This window comes from Equus asinus, chromosome 17, assembly GCF_041296235.1.
Source record: "Equus asinus isolate D_3611 breed Donkey chromosome 17, EquAss-T2T_v2, whole genome shotgun sequence".
Taxonomy (NCBI): domain Eukaryota; kingdom Metazoa; phylum Chordata; class Mammalia; order Perissodactyla; family Equidae; genus Equus; species Equus asinus.
Window position 1 is genome coordinate 28,119,361 of NC_091806.1, and position 25,451 is coordinate 28,144,811.

The 25,451-nt window shown below is 38.2% G+C and overlaps 1 protein-coding gene and 1 pseudogene across 1 annotated transcript; both read left to right on the plus strand.

Annotated features, from left to right (window-relative positions):
• Positions 1–3,499: 3,499 nt before the first annotated feature.
• LOC139040591 (olfactory receptor 4S1-like) lies at positions 3,500–4,261 on the plus strand (annotated as a pseudogene).
• Positions 4,262–24,066: 19,805 nt separating this feature from the next.
• LOC139040711 (olfactory receptor 4B1-like) lies at positions 24,067–24,996 on the plus strand. Its single transcript, XM_070487471.1, has one exon. The coding sequence runs from the start codon at positions 24,067–24,069 to the stop codon at positions 24,994–24,996; it is 930 nt and encodes a 309-aa protein (XP_070343572.1).
• Positions 24,997–25,451: the final 455 nt, after the last annotated feature.

Genomic DNA, 25,451 nt, shown 5'->3' on the forward strand with positions numbered 1-25,451 from the left:
TCTTTTCAAAGAAAAATCTTAATTTATTCTTAAAACAGCCATATTGGAAAAGGCATTTTATATGGTCCTATGCACTTACGAGTCAGTGACAGTCTTTGTTGGCACTTAGGGGGCTCAACAACCTTTGCTGAATTTAATACAAATTTTAATCTTACAATAATTTATTCACAAATTACTTAGAATCTGAGACATTCACTTATTCATTCATTTATTCATTCATTCAGCATGTTTTCATGATTTCTGCAGGTGAGTCTCTAGTCTCTGTTCTGACATTATACATGTTCCAGGGTAGACATTTGCATGGACTCTCACAGTTTCTAGATAACAAAATGCTTTCTGCATACTGTATTTATCTGTGACATAAAAAAGGAGCTATGGTTATAAGTTATGACACAGTAAGACCTTGAGGAAAAAACTCTGCCTATGTAAAATGAAAGAATAAATAAAATACATTTCCAAGGGTGGTTGTATTGATTTGAGATAATATAAGCAGGGATCTTAGCCTGTGTCTGGCACATGTTGGTGTCAGTAAATATTAGCTCAGTGAAATAAGATTATGAGCAACTGTAAAGCCCTTTATATGTATGTTGTCATTATTTTTGACCTCTACAACTACCATTTATTCATTTAATCAAGAAATATTTAGTACCTACAATGTGCTAGTCAATGTTTTAGGAACTTGATATATTAGAGAACCAAACAATGAACTCTGCCTCAAGGAGCTCATTTTCTAGTGGGGGAGGGGTGCAGACTCTAAAATACAAATGTAATAATTAAATTATGTAATATATTTGAAAGAATATGTGCTATGGAAAGAAGAAAAAGCAGCACAGGGTAAGGGGACTTTGGAGTGCTGAGAGGTTGTGATTTTAATACGGGATCAAGTAGCCTCCTTGAGAAAGTGTTATTTGCACAAAGTCTTCAGGGAGGTAAGGCAGTTAGCCAATAGATATCCAGGGGAAGATTGTTCTGGGTAGAAAGAACAACCAGTGCCAAGATCTCAAGGTGGCAGCATGTGTGATGTATTTGCTAAATATTGAGGATACAGGTGTACTTGGAAAGGAGGAAACAGTGGGAGAATGCGAGGAGAGGAGGCTAGAGAGTCAATGGGGACCAGATCATGTAGGGCCCTGTGTGTCATGGCAAAGGTCTGTATTTTAATCTGAATGGAATGGGTACCCACTGCTGGGCTTCAAGGGAACACTCAGGCTATTGTGATGAGGTTAGACTGGAGGTAGGGTATGTGGTAGGAGGAGAATTAGGACCACTGGATAGGAAGAAAAGGAGAAATGATTGAGGCTCAGAACAGGGTGGAAGCTGTGGAGTTGGTGGGAGTAGATTCTCCTTACATCGTGAAGGTAAAGACAAAGGGAGTTTTTTTTTCAAGGAAGTTCAGCCCTGAGCTAACATCTGCCACCAATCCTCTTCATTTTGCTGAGGAAGACTGGCCCTGAGCTAACATCTGTGCCCATCTTCCTCTACTTTATATGTGGGATGCCTGCCACAGCATGGCTTGATGAGTGGTACCATGTCTGCACCCAGAATCTAATCTTAACTGATTAGATTTGAGATATGAGAAAAGAGCATGGACTTACAAAAACAAAAACCAGATTAAGAGTCAAAGAATTTATTTAGGATCAAGGAATTGCCATTTGGGCAGCATGGACTCTGGTAGAAACCTAAATAGGGTCCCACTAGGGTATAAAAGTCATGAGCTTTTAAAGGCAAAGAAAGGAGGTTGTAATACAAAGAATTTTCAGTTAGAATTGGAAGCAGAAGCTATTCTTGGCTAAACATTGATTGGCTATTGAATCTGTCTTCAGAAAGTCCACAGTCCTCAGTCTTTGTGATCAGTCTCTGTTCTCCCCCTGACTTCTCAAAAAATTTCATATAAAACAATTACTTTTTTGGTACAGTCCAAAGGTTTGGCCCAATCCAAGGTTCAAGACAGCAAGACAGTTTCTGTGGAAAGGCAGATCTGACTCCATTTAAAAATGCCTCCACTAAAGTCAAATGAGAAGAGAAATCAAGGATTGCTCAAAGATTTTTAGGCTGAGCATTCAGGAAGTTGTATCTACACTTAACTGAGATAGAAGCCTGCCAGAAGAATATATTTTAGGGGAAAGTTCAGGAATTTAATTTTGGAAATGTTTATTAGTTCCTTTATTCCACAAACATTTACTGAATGCATACTATGTGCTAGATATTTAACATTAGATAAACGCAAGTGGTCAGGAGCCTTGCTATCAAGCAACTCACAGCCTAGTGGGAAGAGTGGGCATGTAAAGAAACAATTACAGAACATCATGATGATGGTGTGTACCAGGAACAATGGAGTACAGAGGAACTGACAGATATCTTTATCTTCTTAAACTTTGAAACTGAGGTCTTGAAAAGTTAATTGATTTGCCAAAGTTCATAGTTATTATATAACACAGCTGGGACCTTATGTTATTGTGATTTATAGTAAGAAATATGTATTTGGTCTTTGTCCCATTTGTGGCACAAATCTTCTAAAACCCTTGGAATTTCCTGATGGGGGAGAGATAAAGTTGTCTTTTGTTATGTTAATGAGGTAAGTTTTCGGTTGTTTAGAAACTCTTTTAATATTTTATTGGGGTCACATTAGTTTATAACGTTCTTTATATTTCAGGTGTACATCATTATATTTTGACTTCTGTATAGATTGCACCATGTTCTCCTCCAAATGTCTAGTTTCCATTCTTCACCATACATATGTGTCCCTCTCTCTCTTTTGCCCTCCCCCTACCCTCTTTTCTTCTGATAACCACTAATCTGTTCTCCTTGTCTATGTGTTTGTTTGTTTATCTCCCACATATGAGTGAAACCATATAGTATTTGTTTTCCTTTGTCTAACATTTCTCTGAGCATAATACCCTCAAGGTTCATCCATGTTGTCACAAATAGCATGATGTTGTCTTTTTTAGAGAAGAGTAGTATTCCATTGTGTATATAAATATAAGTACATATAAAAATATATCTATAAATATATATATATGTGTATATACCTGTTCCTGAGTTATATCCTTTTATGATAAACCAGTAATCCAATAAGTAAATTCCTTCTCTGAGTTCTGTGAGTTGTTATAGAAAATTAATGAACCCAATGAGGGAGTTGTTGGAAACTCCAAACATTAGCCACTAGGTCAGAAGCATAGCTGATAAATCCTGGGCTTGCAACTGACATCAGAAGTGAGGGAGAAATCTTGTAGGACTGAACCCTTAACCTGTGGTATCTGATGCTATCTCCACATAGACAGTGTCAGAATTCAGTTGAACTGTAGGACATTCAACTCGTCTCTGAGAATCACCTGTAGATGTGGGGAACCTCTCTCCACTAATTGAAACTGAGTATTAGAATCATTACTAGACCTGAATAGAGCTTTCTGACTCCCTAGTTTTGGGAAACTTTCTTACATCATGTAATTTGTTTCCTTGTAGAACTAACCTCTTTGTCAGTGCTTGGGGCAGAGAATCCATGGACACCAAGAACAATGTGACTGAATTTGTGTTATCTGGCCTTTTCCAGAGGAGGGAGATGCAGCATGTGTGCTTTGCGGTCTTCTCCCTATTCCATGTCCTCACCTTTCTGGGGAACCTTCTGGTCATCATCACCATCAATGCTAGTAAGACCCTGAAAGCTCCCATGTATTTCTTCCTTAGCCACCTGTGTTTTGCTGATATGTGTTATCCTTCCGCTACCACATCCAAGATGATTGCTGACACTTTCACGGAGCACAAGACAATCTCCTTCAATGGCTGCATGACCCACCTATTTTCTGTCCACTTCTTGGGTTGTTCTTTTGGCCTGCTGGGGTGCTGGCTTCCTGCATTCCATCCTGCAGACTCTCCTTACAGTCCAGCTACCCTTTTGTGGGCCCAATGAGATTGAAGCTTCTTCTGTGATGTTCAGCCCCTTCTGAAGCGGGCTTGTGCAGACACCAATGTGGTGGGGCCCATTGTGGTGGCCAAAAGTGGCAAGATCTCTTTAGTGTCCTTCATGATCCTTATCATTTCCTACATGATCATCTTACTGAACCTGAGAAGCCGGTCATCTGAGGGCTGGAGCAAGGCTTTGTCCACATGTGGCTCACAGACTGCAACTGTCCTTTTGGTCTTTGTGCCCCCCATGTTCGTATACATTCATCCCTCTACCACCCTGCCTGCTGACAAACTTGTGATCCTCATTAACATTGTCATGCCACCTTTGCTGAACCCTCTGATCTACACGTTCAGGTGAAAAATGCCATGAGGAAACTGTTGCCAAGCGGAAAATGCCACGAAGCCCCTCCCAGGGGGCCTCAGGGAAGAAGTGACACTACAGGGAACCTCATCCAGCCGGGAACTTGGGAGGCTCTGATATTGTAGAATCTTACATAGGATTTGGAGCTCGAGTTGGAAGCTTGTAATGACAACTCTCCTCCTAGCTCTTTTCATAACAATCATCCCACATGCTCCTTCAATCCTTCATTCATTAAATATTATTGACTGTCTCCAATGAGTGAGACACTGCGAATCAAAACGAAGGATGTAATGTCTACCCTCAAGGGGGTCACAGTCCAGGAGGGTCTTAGTGTGATGTTCAAGGGTTCATTCAGGAAATCTGTGAGAGCCTGTGAATGTAAGAGCCTCTTGGAAATTTAGATATGTCATCTATACAATGGAGAATAGCGCTAGATAATTCCTTTATGGTGGCATATGCAGTGCTTGATGGAATTCATTTTCTTCTCTGTTATGATATTCAAGTCATTTTACTTTTCCTGCTTCATTTCATGTTCTCAACAGGCAGATGAATAAATAAATGTGGGGAGGTTAAAAGATTTACCCAACGTTACACAGTCAGTTCAAAGCAAGGTGGGGACTAGAATCCAGGTTTCCTAAGCCTGCTTTTAGGACTCTTCTCCCCTCAAGACTCCTTGAGAAAATTTGAGTGAATGGACTCAGCAGTACAAACGAGGAAGTGTTGAAGGACCGAGGACTGATGGTGGGTTGGGATGATGGGGAGCAGACCCTGAGAGAACAATTTCTCAGTATTTGTCCAGCAGTGCTGACTCCTCTTCAGCTGATTCCTCTTCAGCCAAGCAGGGACTGCTGCCCCCATGCATCCCTGTTTCTTCACTCTACTTTGCTGCTAAAGGGAGACACTTTGTGCAAGATGAAATTAGAAGAGCCGGATTCGTCATCCTGCTTAATTGACCGTTTCTGGATCATTTAACCTATTTGGGTCTCAATTTTCCACATTTACAAATAGAGATAGTAACAATACCAGCTTCAGAAGGTTGTTAGAGGACAGAATGGACTTTGGAAAGTCCTATATCAAAGTTTATTGTGCAGAGGTGGCTGCTGCCTCTGTTCCTTTATAATGTCTTCTGTTCCCTTTTCTCATCCTATTCCCCACTATGTCCCTGCCCTTTCTCTGGAAGCCTTTGTAACTACCAGATTGATTATTCACTTTGCAAATGTGTATTGATCACTCAACATGTGGTTAAGTCTGTTATTTCTTTTTTTCTGTCTGTGTTTGTCTTTATTCAGTACAGCTCCAGTACCCAACACTTCCCTAGCTTTGGGTTGGGGGAGAAAAGCAAATAAAGGCCACCAATGCATGAATGTGGATTGGGGTGGAGCCTGATGCAATGTGAGGGTATACTTGAGACATTGGCCCCAACATCAACTGTCCATCACTGGTCTCTAACTCCCCACAGGTTCCAGGTGGGATCAGCGAAATTGTCCATGAGGAACAGGTCTTGGACCTTCTGCCATCCCCAACTCCTCTTCCTGTCTGCCCTCTCTCCTTCCTAAAACAGGTCCAGAGACCAAACTGTCCAACTGGCTGGGAAGGTGGGAGAAGGTAGGTTGGACAAGGCCTGTGTCCAGGTCTCAGGCCATGTCATGGTACCTTTCCTGAGTAGGAACTGGAGGTACAACAGAAAAGAAGCAGACAAAAATTCTTGTACTCATGGAGCTTATATTTAAGTGTATGATAAATACTGACTCTTCTTGAAGTCTTCCAACATGCCAGATACTCTTTTAAGTGTTTTCAGTGAGCCTAAGCCTCTTAAGTGAACTTCACAAGAGTTTCTCAGTTTTGTTTTCTCCACTCTTAGGTTGGAACAGCATGGTTACAGCTAATAGGAGTTGGGTGTTTTTTTTCCCTCAGGTCAGTTAGGCTCTGTTGATACCCCAGCAGGTTAGGTTCTGCTTAACTAGTTTCCCCCAAGGGCAAGCCATGTTAAGAACAGCTGCAGGGCCAGCTGGGTTGTGTGATGATTAAGTTCCAGGAGACAGAAAAGGAGAAATGGGGGAGGGTAAACTGATCATTTTCCCTTTTAGGAGAGTTTTGAATAGTACCACAAAGCACTTTTACTTTCATTTTATTCGATAGAAACTAGTCACGTGCTTACCCTTAATTGCGAGGGAAACTGGAAAGTCTAATTTTTTATTATGAGTGGAATTTTGTTCTGAAAAAAAATCAGGGTTCTATTGTGTTCCTAAAGAGGAAGGGGAGAATGCATGTAAGGATTGGTATATTGTCTGACATAGTCAATTACATACATAATTTCCCATGAAATTAGATACTTTTCCTAAACACGATTTGTGATGGCTTGCTAATATAATAGTCTAATTGGGGCCTAATTTACTTAATAATTCACCCATTTTAGAGCTTTTTGGTTCATTTATTATTTTTTGACAATATTTAATGAGCATGTACTATTAGCCAGGCCTTGATGGAGAAACTGAGGCACTGAGAGACTACGTGAATTATACACGAATCCATGAGTGTTAGATACATGGTATGATGGCAATAGTCTAGCCCAACTCTGTCATTTATATAAAAGTAGGAACAGGAGGGTGAGGAGTAGAGAGGTGAAATGACATGTCTTAAGTTACATGGTTAACCAATTACTGAACCAAAGCTAGTGCTCAGAGTCCTGTCTCCCTGTCCAGTCCTCATTTTAATGTCTATTCACTCTCCTTTTCATTCTCAGTAGTCCAGTCTGGAAAAAAAGGTTCCTCTGATGTCTTTCCTTCAACTTTCTTCTCTACTACCTTATTATTGGGTGCAAAAACTTTATAGAAATCTCACTAAACTAATTGAAACAGATTTTGAACCTTTTCCCAAGTCATAGTTTAATTGGCAAAGTTTCACTGAAGGGAAAAGAAATTCCATGGGGAAGTTCTTCCCTTGATTATAGTGTATAGCTGATTTATTTTAAATGGTTAGAGGATCTAAGCATTTAATCAAAAGCCTTGGACTTTCAGTGGGTGGAGTGGTTTTCTCCATCAAAATCAGGATCTTAAAATCTCTGGGTTTGATGCTTTCTTTGGCTTTTTAAATATTTTTTAGGCATTATAAATGCAAATATCAACGCAATCCAGATCTCATGAATTTTCCTGTTCTTGTAGTTCATCTTAGCCCTCAGCTACTTTGCTTTCTAAAGCCCCCAGGAATACTGGTGATTTGTTCTTGGGGGCCTGCTTTTTGAATTGCAATAGCAACCACCACTCAGTACCATCAGAAGGCAGCTTAGTGCTGTTGAAAGAGCACTGGTTTCTAGGTCAGTACCCTGGGAAATATCTATCCTGTGGTCTGGGAATCTAATTTACTTCTCTGCCTCTGTTGCCTCATCTGAAAACAGAGCAGGTCAGAGTAAAAGGTCTCTATGTCTTTTCAGCACCACTCTGAGCTGAGTGTGATCTGGACTTTGCTCATTGGGAGCCTTCAGTGAAAGATCAGCTGGGAGGGTAATATTAGGCAAGGGACCTTGCTTGTCCAGGAACCAAGATTCCCAGAGAGGAATCCAATGCTGCATCTCACCCTAGTTTTCCCAAACCAGATTATCTCCTTGAGTAATTGTTTATTCCAGCAGGGTGGCTAAGTTCACCCTGATTGGAGGCATTTGAATGCTTTTGAGATCCGTATAATCCAATTCCCTGTTCTAATGAAGAACAAAATCACACCAGATTTTATGACCTAAAGGTAGGTGTTATGACTGAAAGTAAGGTGCAGAGACTTTAAGCAGCCACAGATGTTAGGCAGGTCAGTTCCTGTCTTTGAGCCATGTGTGTTCATTTGTAGACAAGGTGCTTTGGTCTGAAGTCTTTTAGGGGGGTGAGCAATGACTTTGTTTATTTTCATTGTAAAATACACGTAACATTAAATTTGGTGATTTTTAAAGTCCTTTACAATTTTGGGATCCTGTGAGGCTCCATTTGGGATTGCCAAATGAGAGGATGTGGTTGGCATGGAGGTTCCATTACTTCACTCTGAATTCAGTCACATGGGCACGTGAAGCTCTCTCATATTTTTCCTGGCCATTGTTTGCTTTCTGTCAATATGCTCTGGTCCAGTCCAGCAGGATGCCTGATGGAGAGTCTATATGCTCAAATACAGATTTAGATTTTTACATGCTGTCACCTTTTCTTTGCCTGCTTCTAGATGAGGCAGCATTGTGGGGAGAGAGGGGGTATTTCTTATCAGGTCAGTGGGAGAGACAGTGGGAATTACTGATGGCAGATGGTAGAGAGAGGCATAAATACAGAAAAGGCAGAGATGCCCAAAAAGGAAAAGGTGGTTTTCAAAAAGGAAGGCTATCAGGTATTCCATTCTTAGTGTAAAGCCTAGAAAAACTGGACCTATGTGATTCTCCTCTCTGAATGATCTCTCAGATTGGCCCTATTATATTTTCCTTAATTTCACAAATGGATAAAAAAATAGATTGAATTCATGCTCATATAAGAAGTTTGTGCAGGCAAATAAATATATCTTGGATTTCTAATGAAAGGGCATATTTAATTTCATCTCTTCACTTATGTATTATGTACGTAGAAATTGTATAGGGAAGTGGTGAAGAGCACAGGATCTGTGATTAGGCTCCTTTGATTAAAATCCTGGCTGCACTGCTGTGTAACCTTAGGCTAGTTAATTCACCTATCAGGGCTTCTGTTTCATCATTTATATAAAAAGGGGTGATAATAATAGTACTCATACCAGAAGTTTATTCTGAGAATTGAATAAATTAATGTATATAGAACACATAAAGTGTATGGCACATGGTACTATTGACACACTAACTATAGTTATCAACAAAAATACAATTAATAATAAAGGTTTAAGAAGAATATCGGATAGGTAATTTTGGATATTATTATAATACATTTCTTATTTGGAGATACAGATAGAGAAGCTACAGTTATGAAAAAATCTCTTAATTGCTTTAAAAGAAGTATGATAAAGTACTCTAGGAACACAAAGGAGAGAATATTGTTCCTACAGTATTGAGGATCCTCATGCAATCTAGAAAGAAGGAATGTTAAACATAGAGAAGGGAGAAAGGGCACTTTGGGTTATGAAATAGCTGTATTACATTCATTTAGGGAGTGACAGTAAGGGTCCAAGATAAGCAATGCCCAGTTCAACAAGGACCTGGAATTCAGGCTAAGAATATTGGAATTTATGCTGTGGGTAATGGGGAGATGTTGATAGACTTTAGGTAGGGTAGTAACACGATTTAGTAGCATTTAAGGAAAATCACCAAAGTATTTACAATGCTCAGAGAAGAGAAGATTCGTGTGGGTTGGAGTATTAAAGACAAGCTTCAGTGAACACACCACGCTGGAATTGGGCTTTGAAGGTGGGCAGGGTTTAAGGGACATGGAGAGAGCATTTCTGGTGAAGGGAGGCCCAGGGATGGGATTCAGCAGGATGGCCTTGTGGGACAGGGAGAGGACCCTGAGTTGAACAGAGATGAGGTGAAGTTATTGGGTAAGGGGGTGATTGTTGAGGTGACTCAGTCTGCAAATTTCCTTAAAAGTGAGTCAGAGGAGTTCAGGTTTTTCTCTGGTTATTCCCACAGAGTGGAGGGTCTGAGGGAAGAAGGGTCAGGAAATAATTTTCTGGCTGCAGTGTGTTGGATGGATGAGGTGGGAGCATCTGGAGGATAAGGTCCTTTGGTAATTTAGCCATCAGCTGACCACATGTGAGAAGGTAGTAGCAGCAAGAATGGAGAGAAAGGACCCACAGGACAGAGGGTTTAAAGGTAAAATTAATGGAACTTGGTGATGACTGGATATGGGAATGAAAGCTGACATGGGTCACACATGACACCCAAGGTACAGCATGGGCAACTTGGAGAGCAATGGTGTCATCAAAATACCTTCCAGCTCACATTTGTCTGTGGTCTCCTGCTATTCCATACCTTTGTCTCATCAACTGAAACCCTATTCTCTATCCAAACCCTTTCCTTGGGCTCATGAGTAAGAATGTGGTAGAAGGTGATACTTGAGGAATCTCACAATCTTATCTTCTAACCATTCAACTGCTTGATTTTCCAAGGTTCTGAGATGGTGCTAGATATTTCTAATGATTCTTGGTGCCGGGTGCCCACAGCACTTCTCCTATAGGAAAGGGCACCACACTATGACGAATTTAGCACTATTGCCTGTGCTGTGTCGTGGATATCAATGTAATTTCTCTGCTGCATCTACCTTCTTGGAAAGTTTAGTCCTTGGATAGGCAATTGCTTTCTGTTTCCATGAATGGCTGATCCTTTTTTCTTCTGTGAAGTGCTGTTCCTCTTCTTTTGATTGTCTTCCCAAGGAATTATTGTTGTGACCTCTGTTAGACAAACTATCCTACCACAGCTTTGATAGATATTTAGTTTGCTGTAGTTTTGTTCTATTATAAATCCATTGTGGGAGACACTCCTTGGGGGTTTAAGGAAAGCAAATATGTCTTTTCCCTATTTGAATGCTGACCAAAGTGAAAGAACAAGGCATTTAGGTGGAGAAAAAATATTACTTTTGTTACAGAATAATTTGATCACTGAGATTATGGTTTATAATCTGGCCTTCCTTAAACTGAGCCACAGACTTAGGCAAAGGCGCATACTCACTCATGGCAGCATTGGACCTACCCCACAGAGCACCCTGTCTCTACCCCACAGAGACAAAGGTTGCCCCTGGGGCAGTGTAGAAGGTGTGTTCCCTGCAGCATCTCACACTAAGAATTGAGAGAGAGGAAGGGCCTGTCTATGAATTCCTCATCTCTCCTTCCAAAATCACTCCACCTCCCCTGTGGCGGGGGGCTAGGAGTGTTACATTGCTTTAGCTTCCTCCTTGTGGAAGGAAACATCAGGAGTGAAGAAGTAATGCTCTTCACCTAGCCTCTAACCAGTGATGTGCTAATAAATGTTTAACAACTGGCTCTCCTAAATAAACAGCCCTTACATATAGCATTTGCTGATTTCCAATGTGCTCCCACCAAGGCTGATTTCAAACTACCAACTGATGGTGGATTTGGGAAAAGATGCCTGTAACAGATTCTCATAAGCCATTCTGAGCTGGCTGCAACACAGCATTACCTCCAACATTTGTATACTATATTTATTGGAGGTACAATTGTGTATATCTTCGATATACACTTATGTTTGCTCTTCAGAATGATTGTACCAATCTCCACTTCTACAACTGAATGTAGACTATTGATTTTCTCAGTATTGCTAACTCTCCAAGTACCAGTCTTTTACCTATTTCAAAAATAGTATTTCTTATGTTTATGAATATTTGTTTTATTATTAGTAAATTGTAAAGTCATTTCATGTGTATGCTGATATTTTTACATATTCTTTGTGAATGCCTGTTTATATACACTGTCCATTTTCTATTGGGATACTGTATGTTTCTTATAGATTTAGAAGATCGTTTTTAATTGGGGTTATTAAGATTTTTCATATACATATTAAATATCTTTTTTTTTTGATGAGGAAGATTAGCCCTGAGCTGACATCTGTGTCCATCTTCCTCTCTTTTATAAGTGGGATGCCACCACAGCATGGCTTGATGAGCAATGTGTAGGTCTGTGCACAGGATCCGAACCAACAAACACCAGCCACTGAAGTGGAACATGAGAACTTAACCACTAGGTGAAGTGACCAGCCCCTGGATATCTTTCTCATTGCATCATTTGTGTAACAACTTTGTTGATGCTTTCTTTTTTATTGTTTATGTTCAAAAGATTTAGGTTCTTTGTGTACTCAAATTTCTAGCATTGATGCCAGGCGTTTAAAGGCCTGTCTCGAAAATATGATCATATTAATTGATTCTGCTTCTAATTATTTAATGATTTAAATGTCTACTCCTAAATCTTTAATTATAAATTAATTTCGATGTAAGTATCAAGTTGGGCATCAAGTTTAATTTTCTTTTTCAAATGGCTTTTGATCGTCTCAATATCTTCCTTTGTTGTTTGATTTTTTTGTTTTTTTTTGTTGTTGTTTTGAGGAAGATTAGCCCTGAGCTAACATCTGCCGCCAATTCTCCTATCTTTGCTGAGGAGACTGACTCTGAACTCACATCCGTGACCATCTTCCTCTACTTTATATGTGGGACACCTACCGCAGCATGGCTTGACAAGTGGTGCATAGGTCTACACCCAGGATCCAAACCGGTGAACCCCAGGCTGAAGCAGAATGTGTGAACTTAAATGCTGTGCTACCGGGCTGGCCCCTCAATATCCTCTTTAGGATAATTTACCTTATTTCCACTTTCATATCATAAATTTCTATATACAATTATGTTAATTTCTGAGATCTATATACTTACACATGATCAAATACTATCAAAATGCTTTAGCTATAGTCAGTAAAAAATCATTATCTGAAGGACAAATAGACATCATTAACCTTTTCTAGTATGTTTCTAGATGTTTTAGGATATGTTTCTTGCAGAGGAATATTTACATAATTTTGTAAAATTATAAAGAAAAATTCTGTTGGATTTTGATTGAGGATGCATAAAATTGTAGGTAAAATTTGGGAAAGGTGAAATATTTATGCTGCATTTTACGATTTAAAACATTATTTTGTAAGAATTTTTTTGTGGTGGGTATTTGTCTTTCCATTTACACATGCATCCCCCCCAGTTTTATTGAGACAACATTTATATAGAAGATTGTATTAATTTAAGTTGTACAACATAGTATTTGATATACGTACATATTGCAAAATGATTTCCACATTTTAGTTAACATCCATCGTCTCACACAGATACGTTTATTTTTTCTTGGGATAAGAACTTTTTTTAATTTTTTTATTTTTATTAAGATTATGATAGTTTATAACCCTGTGAGATTTCAGTTGTACATTATTGTTCGTCATGTTGTGGGTACACCACTTCACCCTTTGTGCCCTCCCCCCACCCCCCTTTCCCCTGTAACTACCGATCAGTTCTCCTTGTGTATATGTTAACTTCCACCTATGAGTGGAGTCGTACAGAGTTTGTCTTTCTCTGTCTGGCTTACTTCACTTAACATAATACCCTCAAGGTCCATCCATGTTGATGCGAATGGGATGATTTTGTCCTTTTTTATAGCTGAGTAGTATTCCATTGCGTACATATACCATATCTTCTTTATCCAATCATCAGTTGCTGGGCACTTAGGTTGGTTCCACGTCTTGGCTATTGTAAATAATGCTGCGATGAACATAGGGGTGCATGGGACTCTTGGAATTGCTGATTTCAGGTTCTTAGGATAGATACCCAGTAGTGGGATGGCTGGGTCATAAGGTATTTCTATTTTTAACTTTTTGAGAAATCTCCATACTGTTTTCCATAGTGGCTGCACAAGTTTGCATTCCCACCAACAGTGTATGAGGGGTCCTTTTCCTCCACAACCTCTCCAACATTTGTCACTCTTAGTTTTGGATATTTTTGCCAATCTAACAGGTGTAAGGTGGTATCTTAGTGTATTTTTGATTTGCATTTCCCTGATGATTAGTGATGATGAGCACCTTTTCAGGTGTCTATTGGCCATCCTTATATCTTCTTTGGAGAAATGTCTGTTAATGTCCTCTGCCCATTTTTTGATCGGGTTGTTTGATTTTTTGTTGTTGATCTGTGTGAGTTCTTTATATATTATGGGGATTAACCCTATGTTGGATAAGTAGCTCGTAAATATTTTTTCCCAATTAGTGGGCTGTTTTTTTGCTTCAATCCTGTTTTCCCTTGCCTTGAAGAAGCTCTTTAGTCTGATGAAGTCCCATTTGTTTATTCTTTCTATCGTTTCCCTCATCTGAGGAGTTATGGTGTCTGAAAAGATTCTTTTGAAACTGATGTCAAAGAGTGTACTGCCTATACTCTCTTCTAGAAGACTTATTGTTTCAGGCCTAATCTTTAGTTCTTTGATCCACTTTGAGTTTATTTTTGTGAGTGGTGAAAAAGAATGGTCAATTTTCAATCTTTTACATGTGGCTCTCCAGTTTTTCCAGCACCATTTGTTAAAGAGACTTTCTTTTTTCCATTGTAGGCCCTCAGCTCCTTTGTCGAAGATTAGCTGTCCATAGATGTGTGGTTTTATTTCTGGGCTTTCAATTCTGTTCCATTGATCTGTGCACCTGTTTTTGTACCAGTACCATGCTGTTTTGATTACTGTAGCTTTGTAGTATGTTTTGAAATCAGGGATTGTGATGCCTCTGGCTTTGTTTTTCTTACTCAGGATTGCTTTAGCAATTCGTGGTCTTTTGTTGCCCCATATGAATTTTAGGATTCTTTGTTCAATTTCTGTAAAGAATGTCATTGGGATTCTGATTGGGATAGCATTGAATCTGTAGATTGCTTTAGGTAGTATGGACATTTTAACTACATTTATTCTTCCAATCCATGTGCATGGAATGTCTTTCCATCTCTTTATGTCATCATCAATTTCTTTCAAGAAAGTCTTGTAGTTTTCATTGCATAAATCTTTCACTTCATTGGTTAAACTTATCCCAAGGTATTTTATTCTTTTTGTTGCGATTGTGAGTGGTTCTTGAGTTCTTTTTCGGTTAGTTTATTGTTAGTGTATAGAAATGCTACTGATTTATGTATGTTGATTTTATACCCTGCAACTTTGCTGTAGCTGTTGATTGCTTCTAATAGTTTTCCTATGGATTCTTTGGGGTTTTCTATATATAAGATCATGTAGTCTGCAAACAACGAGGGTTTTAATTCTTCATTGCCTATTTGGATTCCTTTTATTTCTTTTACCTGCTGAACTACTCTGGCCAACACCTCCAGTACTATGCTGAATAGGAGTGGTGAAAGTGGGCAACCTTGTCTTGTTCCTGTTCTCAGGAACAAGGGATGGCTTTCAGTTTTTGTCCATTGAGTATGATGTTGGTTGTGGGTTTGTCATATATGCCCTTTGTTATGTTGAGGTACTTTCCTTCTATACCCATTTTATTGAGGGTTTTTATCATAAATGGGTGTTGGATCTTGTCGAATGCTTTCTCTGCATCTATTGAGATGATCATGTGGTTTTTGTTTTTCATTTTGTTGATGTAGTGTATCACGTTGATTGACTTGCGGATGTTGAACCATCCCTGTGTCCCTGGTATAAATCCCACTTGATCATGGTGTATAATCTTTTTGATGTATGACTGTATTCGGTTTGCCAGAATTTTGTTGAGGATTTTTGCATCTATGTTCATCAATGATATTGGCCTGTAGTTTTCCTTCTTTGTGTTGTCCTTCTCAGATTTGGGCATCAGAGTGATGTTGGCTTCATAGAATGTGTTAGGGAGTGCTCCATCTTCCTCAATTTTCTGGAATAGTTTGAGAAGGATAGGTATTAAATCTTCTTTAAATGTTTGGTAGAATTCTCCAGATAAGTCGTCTGGTCCTGGACTCTTATTTTGGGGGAGGTTTTTATTACTGTTTCCATTTATTTACTTGTGATTTGTCTATTCAGATTCTCTATTTCTTCCTGATTCAGTTTGGGGAGGTTGTAAGAGTCTAGGAATTTGTCCATTTCTTCTAGGTTGTTCGGTTTGTTGGCGTATAGTTTTTCATAGTATTCTCTTATGATCCCTTGTATTTCTTTGGTATCCGTTGTGATTTCTCCTCTCTCATTCCTAATTTTATTTATTTGAGATTTCTCTCTTCTTTTCTTAGTGAGTCTGGCTAAGGGTTTGTCTATTTTGTTAATTTTTTCAAAGAACTAACTCTTTGTTTCTTTGATCCTTTCTACTCTCTTTTTTGTTTCAATATCGTTTATTTCTGCTCTAATTTTTACTATTTCCCTCTTTCTACTGACTTTGGGCTTTGTTTGTTCTTCTTTCTCTAATTCTGTTAGGTGTTGTTTGAGGTTGCTTATGTGAGATTTTTCTTGTTTAGTGAGGTGAGCCTGTATTGCAATGAATTTCCCTCTTAGGACTGTTTTTGCTGCGTCCCATATGAGTTGGTATGGCATGTTTTCATTTTCATTTGTCTCCAGATAATATTTGATTTCTTTTTTAATTTCTTCAATAATCCATTGTTTGTTCAGTAGGGTGTTGTTTAGTCTCTACAGTTTTGCACCTTTCCCTGCTTTATTCTTGTAGTTGATTTCTAGTTTCATAGCATTATGATCAGATAAGATGCTTGATGTTATTTCAACTCTCTTGTATTTATTGATGCTTGCTTTGTTTCCCAAGATATAGTCTATCCTTGAGAATGTTCCATGTGCACTTGAGAAGAATGTGTAACCTGCTGTTTTTGGATGAAGTGTTCTATATATATCTATTAAGTCAATCTGGTCTAATTTTTCATTTAATTCTATAATTTCCTTGTTGATTTTCTGTCTGGATGATCTATCCATTGGTGTTAATTGGGTGTTGAGGTCCCCTACTATTATTGTATTGTTCTTGATGTCTCCTTTTACTTCTGTTAAGAGTTGCTTTACAAATTTTGGTGCTCCTGTGTTGGGTGTGTATATATTTATAAGTGTTATGTCATCTTGGTGGAGTGTCCCTTTAATCATTATATACTGTTCCTCTTTGTCTTTCTTTATCTGTTTCGCTTTGAAGTCTACTTTGTCTGATATTAGTATAGCGACACCTGCTTTCTTTTGTTCATTATTAGTTTGGAGTATTGTCTTCCATCCCTTCACTCCAAGTCTGTGTTTGTCTTTGGGGCTGAAGTGTGTTTCCTGGAGACAGCATATTGTTGGGTCTTGTTCTTTGATCCATCCTGCCACTCTGTGTCTTTTAATTGGAGAGTTCAATCCATTTACATTTAGAGTGATTATGGAAATGTGGGGGCCTACAGCTGCCATTTTACCTCTTGTTTTCCAGTTATCTTGCATTTCCTTTGTTTCTCGTCCCATAATTTTTGGATTACTAATTCAGGTATGTAAATTTCTGTATTGGGTGTCTTCTTATTTATAATTTGTGTCTTTATTCTTATTTGTTTAGTGGTTACCAGATGGTTAGTATAAAACATCTCATAAATGAGACAGTCCATTTTCTGATAGCCTCTTATTTCCTTAAATTAAAACCTTCTATCTCTTTTCTCTTCCCCTTCTAGGTTGTTATTGTCAGATTTTTTTCCCCCTTCTTTCTTGTGTTGTGAGTTTGTGGTTAAAATGACAGGATTATATTTATTCTTGGTGTTTCCCTTCCTTTTATCTTTAATGTTTTATTTAACTTTTGCTAACCTGTACTGATGGAGAGCTGCTGCTTTCTGTTATTGTCCTTCTACTTATCTCCTTTGCTCTTGGTTTTGTAGCCCCTTTCCTTTTTTGATTTTTCAGGTGTTAAGGTTTCCTTGAGCATTTCTTGAAGAGGAGGATTTGTGGCAATGAACTCCCTTAATTTTTGTTTACCTGGGAAAGTTTTTATTTCTCCATCATATTTGAAGGATATTTTTGCTGGTTAGAGTATTCTTGGCTGCAGGTTTTTGTCCTTCAGAGTTTTGAATATATCATTCCACTCTCTTCTAGCCTATGAAGTTTCTGCTGAGAAATCTGCTGATAGCCTTATGGGGGTTCTTTTGTAGGTTATTTTCTTCTGCCTGGCTGCCCTTAGTATTTTCTCCTTGTCATTGACTTTTGCTAGCTTCACTACTATACGCCTTGGGGTTGGTCTTCTTGCATTGATAAAGTTTAGAGATCTATTGTCTTCTGTCACATGAAATTCCATCTCTCTCCCCAGGTTTGGGAAGTTCTCAGCCATTATTTCTTTGAACAGATTTTCTGCCCCCTTCTCCTTCTCTTCTCCCTCTGGTATACCTATAATCCTTACATTGCATCTCCTAATTGAGTCAGATAATTCTCCGCGAGTTTCTTCATTTCTTTTTAGTCTTAGTTCTCTCTCTTCCTCTTCCTGCAGCATTTCTATATTCCTATCTTCCAAATTGCTAATTCTGTCCTCCATATTATCGGCCCTACTGTTCAGTGCGTCCAGATTTTTCTTAATCTCCTCTATCGTGTTCTTCATTTCCAGTATTTCTGTTTTGTTCTTCTTTATACTTTCAAACTCTTTTGTGACATAATCCAGAACTCGTTGAGTTGTTTATCTGAATTCTCTTTTAACTCATTGAGTTTTTTAATGATGGCTGTTTTGAAGTCATCGTCATTTAGGTTATATATTTCATTGTCTTTGGGATTGTTTTCTGGGTATTTGTCATTTTCCTTTTGTTCTGGAGATTTAATATATTTTTTCATATTGCTTGATGGTGTAGATTTGTGCCTCCGCATAGAGATAGAGTTTAGTTACTGCTTCCACTTGTTTCTACTGGTGTGGTGGGGGAACAGCTGTTTACACTGCACTGACCAGGAACCCTATCAGCTGTCGTTAACTGGGCCTGGGCCCCTCCTCGTAGTCACAGTGGTCCTGTGTGGTCCCTCTTCAGCTGTGGGGGCAGTCACAATGGGGCTTCAGGCTGTTGGTGCCTACTGTTGCAGACCACCTAGACGTGCTCCCTCCTTAGTGTCTGCAGTGGCGTTATGGGCTTTCCCAGCAGCCAGGGGGCAGGATCACCTATATTTACAGCTCTGTCACTGTTGGAGCCCACAAAATCTCACTTGTCCACTATAGGTCACAGCAGAGCTATGGGCATCTTCTGCAGTCTGTGGTTAGCTCACCTAGCTATGCTAGTTTTGTCCCACGGTCTTCCAGCCTTGTGGTTGCTGGGTGGTGCCTCTCTACTAGTGCTGTGCAGAGGCTTTCACTGAGGCTGATGTGAGACTGTAGAGTTTCCTGCTGGGCTGCGAAGCCAGGCTGCTGGAACTCCACCCAGCCCCAGTCCTCTCACCCAGGATCTTGGGGAGCCCCTTGCCCTGTCTGGGGAACAGCCGGAGACTGTGAGTTCAGTGGTGGCTGGCCGGCTGCTGCCCTGCCTGGGATTCTCCTCTTCAGGACCCTCCTGGTATTCTGAAGTGAGATAAGAACTTTCAAGGTCTCTCTTAGCATCTCTCACATATACAATACAGTATTGTTAACTATAGTCTCGATGCTGTAAATTACAACCCAGACTTATTTATCTTATAGCTGGAATTTTGTACCTTTTGACCTCCTTCACAAATTTCCCTCAAACCCACCACCCCATGCCTCTGGCAACCACTAATCTATTCTCTGTTTCTATGAGTTCATTTTATTCAGATTACACATTTAAGTAAAATCATACAATATTTGTCTTTCATTGCCTGACTTACTTCACTTAGTATGATGTTCTCATGGTTCATATATATTGTGACAGATGACAGGATTTCCTTATTTTTCAGGGCTGAAAAATATTCCTCTGCATATATATACCACATCTTCTTTATCTATTCATCCACCAATGGAAACTTAGGTTGTTTCCTTGTCCTGGCTACTGTAAATGATGCTGCAATGAACATGGGGGTGCAGATATCTCTTTGAGGCAATGATTTCATTTCCTTCGGATATATACCCAGAAATGGAATTGGTTGATCATATGGTAGTTTCTATTCTTAAGTTTATGAAGAATCTCAATACTGTTTTCTATATCAGCTGAGCCAATACATTCCCACCAACAGTGCACAAGAATTCTCTTTTCTCCACATGCTTGCCAACACTTGTTGTCTCTTGCACTTTTGATGATAGTCATTCCAACAGGTGCAAGGTGATAGCTTATTGTGGTTTTGACTTGATTATCCTAATGAGTAGTGATGTCAAGCACGTTTTTGTGTAATTGTTGGTCATTTGTAGGTCTTCTTTGGAAAAGCATCTATTCAGTTCCTCTTCCCATTTTTAAATCAATTTTTTTCTTGCTATTGAGTTGAATGGGTTCTTTATATATTTTGGATATTAACCACTTATCAGGTATATGATTTGGAAATATTTTCTCCCACTCTGTAGGTTAATTTTTCACTTTGTCAATGGTTTCCTTTGCTGTGCAGAAGATTTTACTTTGATGTAGTTCTGTTTATTTTTGTTTATGTTGTCTTTGCTTTTGGTGTCAAATCCAAAAAATCATTGTCAAGACTGATGTAAAAAACATTCCCCTAAGTTTTCTTCTAGGAGTTTCATAGTTCCAAGTCTTATGTTTAACTCTTTAATCTATTTGAGAAGATTTTTGTGTATAATATAAGGGTCAATTTTCATTCTTTTGTATGTGGCTGCCAGTTTCCAAACCATTTATTGAAGAGACTATCCTATCCTCTTTGGATGGTCTTAGCTAATTTGTCATAAATTAAGTACCATATATGCATGGGTTTATTCTGGGTTCTCTATTCTGTTCCATTGATCTATGTGTCTGTTTTTATGCCAATATCATATTGTTCTGATAATTGTAGCTTTGTAATACAATTTGAAACCAAGAAGTGCAATGCTTCCAGCTTCATTCGTCTTTCTCAAGATTGCTTTCCCTACTCAGGGTTTTATTTATTTCCATACAAATTTTAGGGCTGCTTTTTATATTTATGTGAAGAAATGTCATTGGAATTATGATAAGAATTCATTGAATCTGTATATTGCTTTGGGTAGTACAGACATTTTAACAATATCAATTCTTCCAATCCTTGAGAACAGAATATCTCCTTAATTATTTGTCTCTTCTTCAATGTCTTTCATCAGAGTCTTATAATTTTCAGTGCACAGATCTTTCACAAATTTTGTTAAAATTATCATTATTAGTGTATAGAAATGCAACTGGTTTTTGTATGTTAATTTTGTATCCTGCAACTCTACTGAATTCATTTATTAGTTTTTGGTAGTGTCTTTAAAATTTTCTATATATAATATCATGTCACCTGCAAATAGAGAAGTTTTACTTAAATGTTTCTGATTTAGATGTCTTTTATTTATTTATTTTTTCTTCCCTAATTACTCTGACTAAAACTTTCAGTGCTGTATTGAATAAAAGTGGTGACAGTGGGCGTCCTTGTGTTGTTCCTGATCTTGGAAAAGCTTTTTAGCTTTTCTCCATTGAATATGATGTTAACTGGGGGCTTGCAACATATGGCATCGATTGTGTTGATGTACATTCTCTCTATATCCAGGTTTTTAATATCTTAATCACAAATGGATGTTGAATTTTCTCAAATGATTTTCTGCATCTAGTGAGATTATCCTATGATTTTATGCTTCATTTTGTGTTATATATCACATTGACTGATTTGCAGATGCTGAACCATCTTTGTAACTGTAAAATGTCCCACTTGAACATGATATATGGTACTCTTAATGTATTGCTACACTCATTTTGCTAATATTTTGTCGAGGATGTTGTCTCTATGTTCATCAGGGATATTGGTCTGTAATTTTCTTTTCTTGTAATATCCTTGTCTGGTTTTGGTATCAGGATAATGCTGGTTTGGACAAGTGACTTAGGAAGTGTTTGACCTTCTTCTGTTTTTTGGAAGAGTTTGAGAGGGATTGGTATAAATTCTTGTTTAAATGTTTGGTAGAACTTACCAGTGAGCCATCTGGTCCTGGACTTTTGTTTGTAAGGAAGTTTTTAATTACTGATTTGATCTACTTACTAATTATTGGTCTGTTGAATTTTTCTATTTCTTCATGCTTCAGTCATGGTAGGTTGTATGTTTCTAGGAATTTATCCGTTTCCTCTAGGTTGTCCAATTTGTTAGCATATAATTGTTCACAGTAGTCTCTTACAATCCTTTATATATCTGTAGTATCAGTGTAATGTCTCCTCTTTGCATTGTCATTTTACTTATTTGAGTCCTCTCTTTTTCCTGATAAGTTAAGCTAAAAGTTTGCCTATTTTGTTTATCTTTTCAAAAACTCTGATCTTAATTTGATTGATCCTTTCTGTTGTATTTTTAGTCTCTTTTTCTTTCTATTCTGCCAAGTGATCTTTTTTTCCTTCCTTCTATTCAATATTGTCTTAGTTTGTTCATCTTTTTGTAATTTCTTGAAGTGTAAAGTTAGGTCATATATTTGAGCTCTTTTTTTAAAATTCTTAATGTATATATTTATCACTATTAACTTCCCTCTTAGAATTGTTTTTGCTGCATCTCATAAAGTTTTCTATGTTGTATTTCTATTTTCATTTGTCTCAAGATATCTTTTGATTTATTCTTTGACCCAGTGTTTGTTCAGTGGCAAGTCATTTAATTATACCTGCATTCCTTCATGTCCTCCAGTAGAATTATATGATTTTCTCTGCATAAGTATTCACATTTTTAAGTGCTCTTTATTTAAAAAAAATCTTGGCGACTAAATATGAAATTGTTTTCAGTTGTGTTTTTAACTGGTAATTGCATCTAGAACTTTTATTCTTACTAGTATTCTTCAGCTTTATTTTTGTTTTTATTTTCCTTAAATTAACATTTTAGAGTGTTTTTCTTATGTGAAACTGAAACTCATTCAAATGACGTTGGCAAGAAGGAGTATTTATTTGAGGAATAAGGGGCTTTCTCTGAAGCCAAAGTACATGTTGGACCAAATCAGGGATTAAAAAGGCAAGCATCAAGGATACTCTGAATCTCTGAGATCTCATGGACTCTTTCTCTAGTACTTTTCTTGCTCCAGAACACTATTTTTAAAATTATTTTGAAGGTTCAATAACTTCATTTACTTTTAAACTCCAGCATGGGTCCTTCCCTGAGGGATTCTGACACACACTACTTTGTTTCCAACTGCCCACATCACTATCTTTTGATATCATTGTGATTATAGTCCTTATTGTTTCGGTGTGTTTTTAGCTTTCAAAAGTACATTTCTTAAAAATTTCATCATGAAATCAGAAATAGGGGTAAAAACAGTGAGGATAAAATTTATAGCGGAGATTCAAGAAGTTCACATTTTTTCATCATTGTTTCTCATGGATCAGATTAGTTAAAAAAAACTCCTAATGTGGCACCTTAATCTAGAGAATACTGCTTTATCACATGATATTGTTAACTTGAGTAGGCATTGTGATCTGTGTTTATTTTGTATAGTCTGTGGGGTGTATATATGTATAAGAGATGCCCAGTATGTATCTGATCCAAAAGAGTAACTTAAAGAGAAATTTTCACTCTTGTTAGCATACATTTTGCTGCTGGCTACCAGCCTGGAACCAGAACAAGCAGTCTGGCCAGCTATAATAATATTCTAAGGGACAAACTGTGAATTCAGGGTCTCTCGGTAGTTTGAGCTGTGGGACAAGAAGTATAAATGTAATAGTGAAATGATGGAGAGAAGCTAGTAAGTTGAATTGTCCCCAGAGAATTTGAGCATTTATCATATAAATATACTTATTGAAGCTGCATGATTAATGAAAGAATCTCACATGAGTTGAGGACTAGTATAGATGAGTGAATAATACAGAGGATCTTTTGGAAAAGGAAGAATTATCAATGGGAAGACGATACCCTGAGGTAGTGATGAAGGAAAGAAGAAATTTAGGAGCAGAAGTATGTCATGGGGATTCCTCAATAGGAGAGAGCTATCAAAATGCAAGAAAGATAATAAAAATGTAGGCTATGAACTTGAACGGACCACAAATTCAGAATATCTTGTAGTGAATTAGAAAGAATCCTGCCTGAAATCAGAAAGCTTGGCTCTAAGTCTAAACATCTACCACTTTTAGTGGGATTCTGGGTAAATAACCATTTCTCTGAGCCTTCATTTTCTAAAGTGTAAACTTTTGTTAGATTGCTAATATTTAATGCTGAGTGAGTATTGGCTCAATATTGGCTAAATGAATGATATCATGAGAAGTGTATGGTAAAATGGGTGACACTGTCTAATGTGTTATAAACAAGGCAAATTGGTTATAATCAGTGTTTGTTTTATTGCAGGTTTCTCAGTGGTTCACATCCAGTACATCTGAATGAATTTCATGGCGAGTACAAATAATGTGACTAAGTTAATTATAACTGGTCTTTTCCAGGATCCAGAGATACAGAGAGTGTGCTTTGTGATGTTTCTTCCTATGTACTTGGCCACCGTGGTGGGCAATGGCCTCATCGTTGTGACTGTCAGCATCAGTAAGAGTCTGAATTCCCCAATGTACTTCTTCCTTAGTTACTTGTCTGTGGTGGAGGTCAGTTACTCTTCTACTGTTGCCCCTAAATTCATCTCAGACTTACTTGTCAGGGTTAAAACCATCTCCCTGGAGGGCTGTGTAGTTCAGATATTCTTTTTTCACATTTTTGGAGTAACTGAGATCCTACTTCTCACAGTAATGGCCTATGACCGCTATGTGGCCATCTGCAAACCCCTTCATTACACAACAATCATGAGCCGACTGATGTGTCACCTTCTGGTGGCTGGTTCCTGGCTTGGGGGCATAATTCACTCTGTGGCCCAGATCCTGGTCACTGTTAAATTGCCCTTCTGTGGTCCCAATGTGATTGACCACTACTTCTGTGACCTCCATCCCTTATTCAAGATTGCCTGCACTGACACTTCTGTGGAGGGGGTTATTGTGTTGACCAACAGTGGTTTAATCTCTGTCTTCTCCTTCCTTATCTTGGTGTCCTCATATATTGTCATCCTGTTCAACTTGAGAAACCATTCTGCAGAGGGGAGGCACAAAGCCCTCTCCACCTGTGCCTCTCACATCACAGTGGCCATCTTGTTCTTTGGACCTGCCATTTTCCTTTACATGAGACCCTCCTCCACCTTCACTGTGGACAAACTGGTGGCTGTGTTCTATACAGTCATCACCCCCATGCTGAACCCCATCATCTACACACTCAGGAATGCAGAGGTGAAAAATATCATGAAGAGATTGTGGGGCAAGAAAGTGAACTCAGGGATGCAGTGAAAATGAAAATTTGAAAAAAAAATAGTAAGACCAGGCTAACCAAATATGCGTTCTGATTTTGGTCACTTATAAGGAATAGAGCAAAAGTTAACTTATTTATATTTTTTTTATTGTTCGTTTCAGATGAGCCCTTGTTATCCATGATATCAATCGTAACCCCTTCATAGCTGTGTGTATTTTGGAAAATGTTTAAAATTAAGGTACTTTCCTTCTTTTCTTCAGTAGTCTGTACTGCAAAGGCATAGACTTCAGAGAGTTTAGTCCACTTGGACTGGAATTTCCAGCCTATCATCTTCTACCTGTGAAACTTTGAATCACTCGCTTTATCTCTCTGTGTTATGACTCTGTGGTAAGTGGAAAGATCATGGCATCAGGAGACAGAATATTATGCTTTTCTTTGTCCTTCCCCATCAAAGTGTTCTTGTGGAAATCCTGGAAAATCTTTTTTACTTCAT

Coding starts and splice junctions, on each gene's coding strand:
- LOC139040711 (XM_070487471.1), top strand. CDS start 24,067: ATGGCGAGTACAAATAATGTGACTAAGTTAATTATAACTGGTCTTTTC.